This window comes from Maylandia zebra, linkage group LG4 (assembly GCF_041146795.1).
Source record: "Maylandia zebra isolate NMK-2024a linkage group LG4, Mzebra_GT3a, whole genome shotgun sequence".
In the NCBI taxonomy this organism is placed as follows: Eukaryota; Metazoa; Chordata; class Actinopteri; order Cichliformes; family Cichlidae; genus Maylandia; species Maylandia zebra.
The window spans coordinates 1,762,826-1,777,626 of record NC_135170.1 but is presented as its reverse complement, the minus strand read 5'-3'; the positions used below and the strand labels follow the sequence as shown (position 1 = coordinate 1,777,626).

At 43.4% G+C, this 14,801-nt stretch overlaps 1 protein-coding gene and 2 long non-coding RNA genes across 3 annotated transcripts in view; all 3 read left to right on the top strand.

The window, feature by feature from the left end:
• Nucleotides 1–552: 552 nt before the first annotated feature.
• LOC143418294 (uncharacterized) lies at nucleotides 553–2,986 on the top strand. Its single transcript, XR_013098218.1, has 3 exons — nucleotides 553–731; nucleotides 2,409–2,538; nucleotides 2,794–2,986. It is a non-coding gene; the product is annotated as an uncharacterized LOC143418294 (long non-coding RNA).
• A 915-nt stretch (nucleotides 2,987–3,901) lies between these two features.
• Nucleotides 3,902–9,100, top strand: LOC143418459 (protein NLRC3-like). Its single transcript, XM_076883568.1, has 3 exons — nucleotides 3,902–3,966; nucleotides 6,444–6,630; nucleotides 6,760–9,100. Exons 1-3 carry the CDS (start codon nucleotides 3,964–3,966, stop codon nucleotides 8,562–8,564), a joined length of 1,995 nt encoding a protein of 664 aa, XP_076739683.1. The 5' UTR covers nucleotides 3,902–3,963; the 3' UTR covers nucleotides 8,565–9,100.
• Nucleotides 9,101–10,455: 1,355 nt separating this feature from the next.
• LOC143418288 (uncharacterized) overlaps nucleotides 10,456–14,801 on the top strand; it is a 10,396-nt gene continuing 6,050 nt past the window's right edge. Inside the window, exon 1 of the long non-coding RNA XR_013098213.1 lies at nucleotides 10,456–10,542. This is a non-coding gene — a long non-coding RNA (uncharacterized LOC143418288). The remainder of the gene's footprint in view (nucleotides 10,543–14,801) is intronic.

Below are 14,801 nucleotides of genomic sequence, written 5' to 3'. Positions count from 1 at the left end.
TTTCCATCTGCTGCCCTCAGGGAGAAGGTACAGGTCTATACAGGCCAGAACATCCAGACTGGCCAACAGCCTGTATCCACAGGCTGTGAGGCTCCTGAACTCTCTGCCCCCCTCTCACGGACAATAACCATATCCAACTTCTTAATAGCAATGAACTGGTCTGCATTGGTGCATCATATCTTTATTCTCTTCCCCCTCCTGCCCCCCCCCCCCCTCTTTCTTAAATAGATAACTATCATATCTGATATCATATCTCACAGTACAATAATATTGAATGGGTGCATTGTTGTATTTTGTCATGTTTCTCAGGTCTTTGTCTGAATTTCTACGAACATTATTGCTAAGGATTGTCTTATTGCATTGGAGTCACACTGGGTTAAATATGTACACTTGGGTTTTAAGGGGTATTTATTATTTTCTTCTTTTTTTGGGTTGTATGGAAGCCCCAAACGCAATTTCATTGTTCTTGACAATGACAATAAATAAATAAATACTAAATACTAAATACTAAATGTCTCCACACGTCAGCATGTGAACTTTACTCTGACTCAGTCTGAGCAGTCAGACGGCATATTTTTAAAGTTAACACATCAGCACACACAGAGCTGAGCCCCTCCCACCTGTGCTGAGTTTCAGGTGGAGTCCCGCCTCCTTCCAGGAAGCAGCTCACCTGTGTGTCCGTGTTTAGTGTCCAGGTGTGGAGTGGAGCTTGTTGTTGGTGTGAAGAAACTGTAAGTTTGCTTTGTTTCCTCCTTTAACAGTTTGTCTTTAGGAACTTTACTGTTTGTTCAGCTCGTGTTTGATTTCTTCACACAACAAACTGTGTGTGTTTGTATTTCCGGTCTCTCCATTAAAGTCAGTGTGTAATGTTTCCTGGCTAACATCAGCTGTGTGCAGCTTAGTTCAGCACAAATCTGCCGCTCCATAGTTCACGGTAACGGACTCACAGCTGGACCAACGAGGCCGAGTGTGTCCGCCACTCTGAGCTACGTTCGTGTTTGTGTACTTGTAGTTTGTACTTTGAGTTCACTCAGAGCCCACAGAGGACGCAGCGTACGTGATGACGTCACAGCCCTTTACCTCCTTTACTGTCACTGTGATTAATATTTACACACGAGACACCTGCAGAGCTCTGACGCTAAGCTAGCACACAGCATGCTAACACTAAGCTAAAGCTAGGCTAGCCAAGAACCCAGAGTGATGTTAAAGCTGAGTAAACACTGACCCCAGACCAGCACCGTGATAAAGTGAGCTGCTGCTGCTGAACTTGAACAGGTAACAAAGTGATGAGCAGTCAGGCTGCAGGTTTCTACCTGTTCATGTTTCTACAGTAGAATCACTTTGAAGTGTCTTTGTGCTGTTTCATCTTTGATTTGTGTTCATAAACACTCAGAGAAACATCACGTGACCTCATCAGGATCTGTGTTGGTGTGTGGGGCTGTACCTCAGCTTTATGTTGTTACATGCTCATTTGTTCATTTCACACAGTAACATCAAAGTAATGTTATGAGGAGTAATGAAGTAACGTACTCCATTACTTTTAATCAAAGTGTTCTGTGTAATATGTGTAATAATGACTGTTTTGAGTAATGACCAACACTGATCACAACAAAGAGGAAATGCCTCCAACATGCACAAACATTTGAGCCACAACATGCAGTTAATGTGCACAAATGTCTTTGATATGCTGCTCAGTGATGGTGGTGACTGTCAGAGCAGAGCTACTGAGAATCAATAAGTAATATCAATGATGGGATCAGAATCACTAAATTCTTCTCATCCCTGTCAGTATCATACATGTGCTGTATAATGTGATAAATGTAGAGGTGCTGGCTGTTCTCTCACTCTGCTGTTTAGCTGTAAAGGACGCCTCCCTGCCTTTGTCTCATTCATGACCTTTAATAGTCTCTTCTAACATGCAGAGATCTGTATGATCTGTTTCATAGAGTCTAACCAGCCTGTACAGGTAACAACAACAGTCACTGCATCACTGACACACAAACGTCATCTCTGTCAATAACAACATTCATACATGGAATAAAAACACATCAGTGGATCATTGCTGGAGCTGATGTTTGTGCTCCTGGTGCAAAGGCTCTCAGTTTCCTCCTTGAAATAACATCAGTGGTGGGTCAGCGACATGCTTTCTTTCCCTCTCAGGTTTAAATATCTGGGACTCTCCACCGTTTGGTTTTAGAGCTGAAGAAGCTTCTCAGATGAAACGTCTTCCAGAAACTTAAAGACGTCTCTTTTCTCTCCAAGCTCCTTAGATCACATGACCTGGATGACTGAACCTACAGATATATTGACCTGGTTTCATGGTCACATGACAGGTCAGAGGTCAGCGACTGTAACTCAGTTCCTCCTGTTAATGTGAACTCACTGAGTGTTTGTGGTTTACCTCTCAGACTGACTGAAGATGATGATGGAGGAAGAGGAGGACAGAGCAGAGTCTGCAGGGTCCAGCTGTCCGTCTGTGAGGAGTGACCGGTCCAAAGGTCTAAATCCAGGCTTCAGTGGTGAACCTGGAGCAACGAGGTCAGAGAGCTGAACTCACTGAGTAACAGAAATAATTCTGCACTGACATTATAATCAGTGTTGACTCTGGTTGATTGTCTGACTGTGTTTGTGAGCTGAGAGGAAATGAAAATGAGTTTGTAACAAAAATCAGTTTTGTCCAGTTTTCCTGTAAAAAGCTGAACTCTAATCTAAGAGGATGTTACTGACAGGAAACAGCTGCATTATCTGCAGTCTGTGTGATCACAGCTGCTTCAATCATGTTTGTGTCTGCAGAGGTCAGAGGTCACAGTCTGCAGGGTCCAGCTGTCCGTCTGTGAGGAGTGACTGGTCCAAAGAAGAAAATCCAGCCTTCAGTGGTGAACCTGGAGCAACGAGGTCAGAGAGCTGTGATGACTCCTTTACATGTTTGTGTTTCCTGGATAAATATGACCTGAAACATCCTCAGATTGTTACAAAGATTCATTAAAAAGAAAACAATGAAAGAGAAAAGATCCAAATGTTCGACTTGGTCATTTGCTGTTTGAGGACAGTGATGCTCATATCTGTGGGGAAAGTGTGACCTGAGTGGGTTCATGTTTGTCTTTAAAGAACAGAGCTGCTCTGATTCTCTTTGTGTCTGATCTGTTAAACAGTCTGAGAGGTCACACAGAGACCCAGCAGCTAAAGCCTGGATCATACTGGCTGCTGTTACTCCATCAGGACAACACTGAACCACAGTGGTGTGGATGTAGTGGATAAATCCCACCATGCTGATGCTCAGAGTTAACCACAGGGAACAAAACCAGATGTTACCTTCAGATTGTGACCTTTGGAGTGGACGATGCAGATTTCAATAGAGAATAAATGTTGTTGTTTTTCAGCTGTGAAGAAAGAATCTAATTTTCTGAACTTAAGAATTTATGATGCTGGAAACAACATGGAGACTATAACACAACATTTCCACTGTGTTCATAGAATGAATGTAAAACTGTCAGACATTCATTAAATATGCAAAATGTCTACAGAAGCATCAGAGGGTCAGACGTGAAGCACTCAGTGATTTTGATCAAATGACTCATCAGTTATTGATCTGTACTACACTGATCTACCACGTTAGTAAAGCTGGTGTTCTGGTGGTGGAGGGAGACTCGGATCATGTTCTGGTTTTGGAGCAGTGATCTGCTGATGGTTCAGTTTGATGAGCTTCTTCAAAATCATCCCTGACATCACCACTGAAAGGACGTCCATGAAAACAGACTGAAAATTACTGATATGTTCACAATCTGAGAGTTTAAAACTTGACAGACTTGATTCAGATGAAGTTATTTGAGCAGAAACTCCTGGATCTTTATCCTGTGTTGATCTAATCCTTCATGGTTCCTCCACAGAGTGGAGCAGCAGAGCTCAGAGGTTCCCAGTGGTCAGTCTGCCCAGCAGCATCAAACACAGCTGGACTCCATATTTATGGTCTGTACATGTACAACAACTACTGTTACATCTGTTCTGTTCACAGTCATCTCCATGCTGCTCTTTGTAGACCAGTGGATCGTCAGTGTGTCAGAATCAGAATCAGAATACTTTATTGATCCCTGGGGGAAATTATTTTTTGTTACAGTGCTCCATTATAAACCAACATTAAGACAAGACAGACAATACGCTAACTAAGAATAGTACAATATATACATATATATACATACATACATAAGTCACTCATAGATAAATAGTTGGAAAAGAAACATGTGTAGTTGTAGCAGCAAACAGTGTGTTAAGTGGATGCGTTGTACAGGGAGCCACAGGCAGGAATGATTTCCTGTGTCGTTCAGTGGTGCTTTTCGGTAATCTCAGTCTCTCACTGAACGAGCTCCTGTGACTGACCAGCATGTCATGGAGTGGGTGGGAGGTGTTATCCAACATTGTCTTTATCTTGGACAGCATCCGCCTCTCCGACACCACCTTGAGGGAGTCCAGCTCCATCCCCACAACATTGCTGGCCTTACGGATCAGTTTATTAAGTCTGTTGGCATCTGCGACCCTCAGCCTGCTCCCCCAGCATGCAACAGCATAGAGGATCGCACTGGCCACCACAGACTCATAGAAAATCCTCAGCATTTTCTGGCAGATGTTGAAGGACCTCAGTCGCCTCAAAAAATAGAGACGACTCTGGCCCTTCCTGTAAAGTGCTGTGGTGTTTTTAGCCCAGTCCAGTTTATTGTCCATGGTATTTATAGTCCTCCACAATGTCAACACTGACCCCCTGGATTGAAACAGGGGTCAAGTGTTTCCTGGTCTTCCTGAAGTCCACGATCAGTTCCTTGGTCTTTGCCACGTTGAGCTGCAGATGATTCTGCTCACACCACGTGACAAAGGAGTCGACCACAGCCCGGTACTCTGTCTCATCATCCCTGCTGATGCATCCAACCACCGCAGAGTCATCAGAAAACTTCTGAAGATGGAGGTCTCTGTGCAGTGGCTGAAGTCTGTGGTGTAGAGGGTGAAGAGGAAGGGGGAGAGGACAGTCCCCTGTGGTGCCCCTGTGTTGCTAATCACCTTGTCAGACACACACTGTGGGAGACGTACATATTGTGGTCTTCCTGTCAGGTAATCAACAATCCAGGACACCAGAGAAGCATCCACCTGCATCGCTGCTAACTTATCACCCAGGAGGGTCGGCCTGATGGTGTTGAAAGCACTGGAAAAGTCAAAAAACATGACCCTCACAGTGCTCGCCGGCTGGTCCAGATGGGTGTAGACACGATTGAGCAGGTAGATGATGGCGTCCTCTGTTCCGAGACGAGGCTGATAAGCGAACTGAAGGGGATCCAGATGTGGTCTTACTATGGGTCGCAGCTGGTCCAGGATGAGCCTTTCCAGGGTCTTCATGATGTGGGAGGTCAATGCCACGGGCCTGTAATCCTGGGGGCCACTGGGACGTGGCGTCTTTGGTACAGGGACGAGGCATGATGTCTTCCACATCACCGGGACCCTCTGCAGACTCAGACTCAGCATAAACAGTTTATGAAAGACTCCACACAGCTGGGGGGCACAGGTCTTGAGGACAAGGGGACTCACTCCGTCTGGTCCAGCAGACTTGCCTGAGTGAAGTCTCCTCATTTGCATCTCAACCTGGTATTGAGTGAAGGTGATGGGTGGGGGAGGGGTGTCAGGACTCTCACAGGAGGCAACATGTGAAGAGAGAGGCTGGCACAGTGGTGTGGCTCTGGATTCCAGGCTGACTGCAGGTGAGGTTGTGGGGGTGGGAGCAGACACTGTGGTGTCGAATCTATTGAAAAACAGATTCAACTCGTCGGCTCTATTCTCACCTCCCTCAGCTCCCCTGCTGTTGGTTGGCCTGAATCCAGTGATGGTCTTCATGCCCCTCCACACCTCTCTCATGCTGTTCTGCTGGAGTTTCCACTCCAGCTTCCTCCTGTAATTGTCCTTAGCCTCTCTGATCTTGTCCTTTAGTAACACCTGGACCTTCCTCACCTCCTCTTTGTTGCCCCCTCTGAAAGCCCTCTTCTTGTTGTTGAGGAGGGCTTTGATGTCCTTAGTCACCCACGGCTTGTTATTTGGGTAACAATGAACAGTCTGAGCTGGAACAATGGAGTCGGTGCAGAAAGTTATGTAGTCTGTGATACACTCAGTAAGCCCATTGATGTCCTCGGCGTGAGGCTCACAGAGTGTTTCCCAGTCGGTCACCTCGAAACAGCCCTGTAGTTCTGCTAAGGCCTCCTCTGACCACCTCCTAACAGTCCTGGTGGTCACAGGTTCCCTCCTCACAATTGGCACATAGCGGGGGGTGAGGTGAATCAGGTTATGATCTGACCTACCAAGTGGGGGGAGGGAGGAGGAGCTGTATGCATCCTTGACGTGTCCAACATGGATCTGATGTTTGGCTCCATGATTTCAGTCTGATTGGCTCATTCATAAATATTCTGTTCCAGCTGCTGGAGGACAACATCATCACTTTTGTGAAGAACGAGCTGAAGAAGATACAGAAGGTTCTGAGTCCAGATTACCCAGAATGCTTAGAGAGTCAGAGGAGCAGCAGCAGAGAGGCGTTTGTGAAGATCACAGTGGACTTCCTGAGGAGAATGAAGCAGGAGGAGCTGGCTGACCGTCTGCAGAGCAGTAAGAGGATTTATCTAAAGATTTAAGCTGCTGGATAAATGAGACATTTTCCAGAGATGGAAGATGGAGCAACATGTTTTAAAGATTAGTTCTTTTTGGAATTGAGTGTTTATTTTTCTTCTCATTCAGAACTTCAAGCTGCAGTTTGTCATCGTAACCTTAAATCCACCCTGAAGAAGAAGTTCCAGTGTGTGTTTGAGGGCATCGCTAAAGCAGGAAACCCAACCCTCCTGAATCAGATCTACACAGAGCTCTACATCACAGAGGGAGGGACTGCAGAGGTCAATGATGAACATGAGGTCAGACAGATTGAAACAGCATCCAGGAAACCAGACAGACCAGAAACAACCATCAGACAAGAAGACATCTTTAAAGCCTCACCTGGAAGAGATGAACCAATCAGAACAGTGCTGACAAAGGGAGTGGCTGGCATTGGGAAAACAGTCTTAACACAGAAACACAGCCTGGACTGGGCTGAAGACAAAGCCAACCAGGACATCCAGTTCATATTTCCATTCACTTTCAGAGAGCTGAATGTGCTGAAAGAGGAAAAGTTCAGCTTGGTGGGACTTGTTCATCACTTCTTTACTGAAACCAAAGAAGCAGGAATCTGCAGTTTTGAAGACTTCCAGGTTGTGTTCATCTTTGATGGTCTGGATGAGTGTCGACTTCCTCTGGACTTCCACAAAACTACAATCCTAACTGACCCTAGAAAGTCCACCTCAGTGGATGTGCTGCTGATAAACCTCATCAGGGGGAAACTGCTTCCCTCTGCTCGCCTCTGGATAACCACACGACCTGCAGCAGCCAATCAGATCCCTCCTGATTGTGTTGACATGGTGACAGAGGTCAGAGGGTTCACTGACCCACAGAAGAAGAAGTACTTCAGGAAGAGATTCAGAGATAAGAAGCAGGCCAGCAGGATCATCTCCCACATCAAGAAAGCTCGAAGCCTCCACATCATGTGTCACATCCCAGTCTTCTGCTGGATCACTGCTACAGTTCTGGAGGATGTGCTGGAAACCAGAGAGGGAGGACAGCTGCCCAAGACCCTGACTGAGATGTACATCCACTTCCTGGTGGTTCAGGCCAAAGTGAAGAAGGTCAAGTATGATGGAGGAGCTGAGACAGATCCACACTGGAGTCCAGAGAGCAGGAAGATGATGGAGTCTCTGGGAAAACTGGCTTTTGATCAGCTGCAGAAAGGAAACCTGATCTTCTATGAATCAGACCTGAAAGAGTGTGGCATCGATATCAGAGCAGCCTCAGTGTACTCAGGAGTGTTCACACAGATCTTTAAAGAGGAGAGAGGACTGTACCAGGACAAGGTGTTCTGCTTCATCCATCTGAGTGTTCAGGAGTTTCTGGCTGCTCTTCATGTCCATCTGACCTTCATCAACTCTGGACTCAATCTGCTGGAACAACAACAAACAACCTCTACATGGTCTAAACTATTTAACAAACTAAAACTTCAATCTCTCCACCAGAGTGCTGTGAACAAGGCCTTACAGAGTCCAAATGGACACCTGGACTTGTTCCTCCGCTTCCTCCTGGGTCTTTCACTGCAGACCAATCAGAGTCTCCTACGAGGTCTGCTGACACAGACAGGAAGTAGCTCACAGACCAATCAGGAAACAGTCCAGTACATCAAGAAGAAGCTCAGTGAGAATCTGTCTGCAGAGAAAAGCATCAATCTGATCCACTGTCTGAATGAACTGGATGATCGTTCTCTAGTGGAGGAGATCCAACAGTCCCTGAGATCAGGAAGTCTCTCCACAGGTAAACTGTCTCCTGCTCAGTGGTCAGCTCTGGTCTTCATCTTACTGTCATCAGAAGAAGATCTGGATGTGTTTGACCTGAAGAAATACTCTGCTTCAGAGGAGGCTCTTCTGAGGCTGCTGCCAGTGGTCAAAGCCTCCAACAAAGCTCTGTGAGTAAATCTGTGATCATGTTTATTTTTAAAATGTTGATTAAAAGTGGTCATAGATTTCTTCCATGACAGATCCATGTCCTAAAACCATGAGACAGCGTAGTTGTATAGTATAAAAGAAAAAAGGAGAACTTTTGACCACAATATTGTAACTTGAATGAACTTTTGATACAGCCTTTAAACATAAAATTTATGAACAGAATCGGTGACAAAGGGCAGCCCTGGTGGAGCCCATCACCCACCGGACTTATTACTATCCAACGTATTGCCGGCTATGCCAACCAAGCTCTTGCAATGGTTGTAAAAGGATCGAATGGCCATAAAATGTTTCTCAGTTTTATTATTTTCAGTCACATCTGTTTTTGATTATTAACTGAATATTTTAAAATTCAGGCTTTTTATGTTATACAAAACATCATATTTTCTTATGATGTCTTGTATTGATTCTGAAGGAATAGTTTTCATCAGTATCGCAGATACCAGCCTGAATTTTACTTTGTATTGGATCAGAAAGGAAATCAGTGGCATCACACATCACTTACAGCAACTTCAGTACCACTCCATTTTAATAAACTGGGGGGAGGTGCACCAAGATTCAGTATGAGATAAAGAATTATTTTTAACTGTAAGGTTGGAGAAATCTGTTGTTGGAAATTGGAAGAACAGGTCATCTTAAAAATCACTGCATTGTAGTTTTATTCAGGCCCCTTCAATCTGTGATCGCTGTTGCTTTGCATTGTAAATGCTACTATTACAAAAGTCACAAATATTAGTGTATGTGTGTGTTGTTGGGTAATAAACCAAAAGAACAGAATCTACCAGCACCTCACTGATTTCTGCTTAAAAACAATAAAAAAGCAATAAAGCTCTGATTTGTTTGGTTGATCTTGTCTCCCTTCCACCTTGATTTCAGACTGAGTGGCTGTAACCTGTCAGACAGAAGCTGTGAAGCTCTGTCCTCAGTCCTGAGCTCCCAGTCCTCCCGTCTGACAGAGCTGGACCTGGGTAACAACAACCTGCAGGATTCAGGAGTGAAGCTTCTGTCTGCTGGGATGAAGAGTCAATACTGCAAACTGGAAACGCTGAGGTCAGATCAAGCAATATCGATTTTTTTTTTCATCAATTAACATCATTTAATCAATTTCATTTGGAAAAAATTAACAGTGTTTATGTTTTGTTTTTTTAATGAATCCATGCAAGTCACAGTAAACTGCCACATTTGTCTTTTGTAACATGAGGCAATAAGGATTCCAGCATGTCCTGAAACAGTGTTGAAATATTGTAAATGTAGTAGCTCCTCATGGCACCATGAATATACTTTAACACAAGTGTTTCATGTCTTCTTGTCATCCTTTCTTCAGACTGAGTGGCTGTAACCTGTCAGACAGAAGCTGTGAAGCTCTGTCCTCAGTCCTGAGCTCCCAGTCCTCCCATCTGACAGAGCTGGACCTGGGTAACAACAACCTGCAGGATTCAGGAGTGAAGCTTCTGTCTGCTGGGATGAAGAGTCAATACTGCAAACTGGAAACGCTGAGGTCAGATCAAGCAATATCGATTTTTTTTTCATCAATTAACATCATTTAATCAATTTCATTTGGAAAAAATTAACAGTGTTTATGTTTTGTTTTTTTAATGAATCCATCCAAATCACACTAAACTGCCACATTTGTCTTTTGTAACATGAGGCAATAAGGATTCCAGCATGTCCTGAAACAGTGTTGAAATATTGTAAATGTAGTAGCTCCTCATGGCACCATGAATATACTTTAACACAAGTGTTTCATGTCTTCTTGTCATCCTTTCTTCAGACTGAGTGGCTGTAACCTGTCAGACAGAAGCTGTGAAGCTCTGTCCTCAGTCCTGAGCTCCCAGTCCTCCCGTCTGACAGAGCTGGATCTGGGTAACAACAACCTGCAGGATTCAGGACTGAAGCTTCTATTTTCTGCAGTGGAAAGTCCAAAGTGTACACTTGGGATTCTCAGGTCAGGATTCAGTCTTTTCTGATGATGATTTAAAACCTGAGTCAGGTCGATAAATGGCTTACTCATTTACAACAGACATGATTTGTCAAATCACCTTATATCTAACCCAAAGGTCCTGTGTTTTACTACTTTGATTTTTTAGTAAAACACAGGACCTCTTAATATTTATCTAAGAGACCATATATAATTTTTTTCCCTGGATCATGTGTGTACCCTCCTGGTTGGAGCTCCAGCAGCCTGTATCAGTGAATGGGACTTTAAATGAAATTGCTGCCCCTGTCAGGAAGAGGTCTGAGTGACACACAAAACAGAAAATATGAGCACTGCATGTGTCTGAGGCTACTCAGATACAGACCTGAATGAGACACTAACTTTGTCTCTGAGAGATAACTTTTATTATTAAATACACTTCATTTCTCATCTGTGTAGAGAATGTAGAGTTTGACATGCTAATATTACAAAATGAAAAATCACACTGAGTCACAAAGAAATTGTTTTGGAGTATTTATGGTTCAGCTGATGAAATTGTTCAAACAAACCAGTAATTTACACCGAAACAGCACAAGTGAAACTTTTTCGAGGGACTTACACTAAGCTTGTCCTGGTACACCTGTAGAGCCCAGCTTCTATGGACCATGAGCTTAAGTTCTGTGCTGCTCTGATTTATTGCCTGTGCTGTCTTTCAGTTCAGCTTTGTCGAGTCTCTGGTAGGATTTCTTTTACATGACCTGTGTAAAAACAAAACAGGAAACACATTAAGCTGAAGTAAGATGCACAATTTGAAAAATGGGGCACAAAAAATGTTGCTGCTTTCTGGAAAGTGCGTCTAAGAAGACCCAATGGAGAAAGTGAAGAGAAAAATCAAAGATTAAGAAGAAGAAAATGGCAGAGGCAGTTTCTCTTGGACTGCCTGCAGATGGGGTGAGACTCTAGAAACAGGGATGATTGGAGAAAATGCAAAGAGGCCATAGGATAAACCAGGAGATGAATACTCTGGTGTTCTGGGGATAGTGGGAGTGAGAGGGAGAGATGCCAGTAAATGATTTCAAGGATAAATTTGAGAGAATCAGAGCTAAGAAACCAAAGCAAGTGGGGAACTACAAACATATGGACAGACTCATAATTAGGCCAAAGACACATTAAAGCAATTATTACAGGTTTAGAAACAGGGATGGATATGAAGGAGCTTAGCATGAATTTGCATTGAGGAAAGAATAGCAACGAGCATCAGAGGAAACAGTTAGGAAAACTAAAAGGATGTACTGGCAGGAATACTGCAGTACTTTAGGAAGAACTACCGTATTTCCCAGACTACAGAGCGCACCTGAATATTAGCCGCACAAGCTAAAATCAGGGGAAAATCCTGTTTTGTACATACATTAGCCGCACCTGACTAAAAGCCGCAGGTGTTTCAATGTTGACTTATCATATGTAAGAGAATATGCACAAAGCGAATTGTCAGGAAAGAGATGGCTGTTTGGAGACACACCCCTTTTATTAATATTTTGAAAAACAAGTTATGGGTACATATTTGCATAACTTTTTAGGTATATGTACAAGTAGCGGTAATTACAAGTACAAAACATGTACTGTGCTTCATAAATGAGTAACAAATGTAGTACATAACAATAACCTACAGCACACCAGAACAATTGATTCGGACTACCTTTTAGGCTCAGGTGCAGTGACACGGCTTTAACAAGAAGAAAAGTCAGTCATTCACCATCATCTTCCTGCGCACTAAAACCACCAAAGTCCTCTCCTCCAGTGTCGGAAACAAACAGGCTCAGGGTGGCTTCGTCATCCACTCTCAGCTTCTTTCTTTCGTTGTCACTTTCAAAACCAAAGAAATCCTCGTTGTCAGTGTCAGAGTCGAACACCCTCAGAAGGGCCGTGGCGGTGTCCTCCTCTCCATCATGCAGCATTCAGCCCTTCGAAATGTGTTGGTGATCGTGGATGTTTTCACACTTTTCCACGCTGTCAGAATCCAATGGTGGAGTTGGGCATAACTTGCTTTTTGCAAGTTTATCGCCGCTCATCATCCAGGCCTCCAGCTGAACGGGTAGCGCTACTTTGAAGTTTGTTTTTCGCGCTACCTCGTACTGCACTACGTTGCCTGACGGATGGACATGTGACCAACATACCACTCTTGAACCCCGATCCTTCCGCCAGGCAACGTAGTGCCGTACAACAGCGGAACAAACAAAACAAATCCGCTCATGGACAATCCATAGAAAAGCCGCACCTGACTAAAAGCCGCAGGGCTCAAAGCTTGTGCAAAAAGTAGCGGCTTATAGCCCGACAATTACGGTACACCAGTTCAGAATGTGTGGAGTACAGTTAAGAACATGAATGCAGACAGGAAACAACAGCAGCTGTTGTAAAGTAAATTCAAACTCCTTCATTAAATGCAGCTGGTTGAGTTGAAAACAATGGAGAATGATTGTGTTACGTTGTTTATTCTCTATAGAAATGGAGCAGGAGTGCATGCAGAGCTGGACGTGGGCTGTATATACATGCGTGTATCTGTTTTGTCTGTGAGCAGAGAAAACAAAGCGCTGGAAATGTCATATTGAAATGTTAAATCAGGAAAATCCTGGAGAAGAGGATAGTTCTAATGTTCAGTTTGTAATGTTGAATTCAACACAGCTCTTAAATGCATAAAAATGACTTCACCTGACGTCAGACTGAACAATCGGATTAGCTACTGATATTGATTTAACCCGTTTAGACCTACCATAGAACCAAGTCCGCCAGAGCTTATATTATATTTTTACATGCTGTAGAGCCATTTTTGGGAGCATTTCAAGTTGCTATACATCAATACAACCATTACAGCCTAAATTTTAATAATATGTATGTATTAAGTGCATAGTAATTACATAAATTGCAAAAAAGTGCAATAAACTACAAAAAAATTGAAAATCGTTTTTGTTTTTTTAACATATATTTCTAGTTAGAGAAATTTAAGAGGCTTATCCCTCAAAACTGTAAATACAAAAAAGTTGCACAAAATAGTTTCCCACCTCAGGAAATTTATTTTGAGTGCCTTCATAGTTTTATTTTTGAAATACACCAATTTTTATATACTGCAGGAAAAACGAAAATAAATATTATACTGCAAATTTGCAAAATAACAGCATATGCATCAAAATAAACTATTTCCAGCAGAGCAATATGAGTCCTAAGCATATGTGGAAGGAAACTGTAACCTAGGACAAGCTGATGGCATAAGATGTAAATACAACTCCTCAGGTTTCATATGCAAAAAAAATTATTGCGCTAGCTCACGTGATTACAGTGCTACCGGGATTTAAAAATAGTTGCGCAAAACGGAGTGTGCCCACTCTGACCAGTTTTAAAGGGTTAAAGCAAGAAAATATGGTATTAGCATTAGATGCCAATTCCTATTAACCTTAAATTAGCATTACCTGCTAATGGCAGTCTACTTAGCATTAACTCCTCACTAATGTAATGCTAATCCACATCAAATTATCTTTATCTTTAGCTGCTGTATTTAGATTGAAATGTCTGTATTAACAGTTCTATAACCTTCTTCTGAACATGAATGGAACACTGTAGAAAATGAACTGTTCTTCTGAACATGGCTTCTCTTGCCTACTCCTTGCTGCTAGAGACCTGGCAGCGTTTCCTCTCGCATAGCCGAGCCAGATTTGGCCTGAGGGAGGAAGCAGTTGCGACCCTCAGTATGTCTTGAAGATGATCATCCGTAAGTCTGGACCTGTACTTGGACTTATTGAAGTTCAAAGTGGAGAAGAGCTTTTGGCACAAGTATGTGCTACCAAAAAGGCACATGGTCCGCTTGAACATTCGGGAAAGCCGAGGGAAACTAGGGCTCAATTCTCTCAAAAATTGTCCAAGCTTGTCTGCTTTTCCACTCACCTCCCTGAACTTTGCTTTGAGTTCAGAGTTGCACTGCAGCTCAATGAGCTCCATTTGAAGCACAGAAGGGGCATCTTGCACATCAAAGGAGAAGGGGTCCGCAAAAATGTGAAAGGTGGCTCTGTGTGTCTTGAAGTCAGCAAATCTGTGATCAAATTCCTCCTGTAGCCTCAAAATGACATCAACATACTCGTCAGCACTGAATGGTGTGCCTGCATCCACGAGAGCCTTGCATGCTGGGAAATGGCAAAGGTTTGTCTGAGAGAGCTGAGCTTTCCAGAGCGCCAGTTTTGTGGAGAATGCTCTCACGTTGTCATAGGCAGCACTGACAAGTTGCCCCTGGCCTTGTAACGTCT

Coding starts and splice junctions, on each gene's coding strand:
- LOC143418459 (XM_076883568.1), top strand. Junction 6,631..6,759: donor GGCTGACCGTCTGCAGAGCA/GTAAGAGGATTT, acceptor CTTCTCATTCAG/AACTTCAAGCTGCAGTTTGT.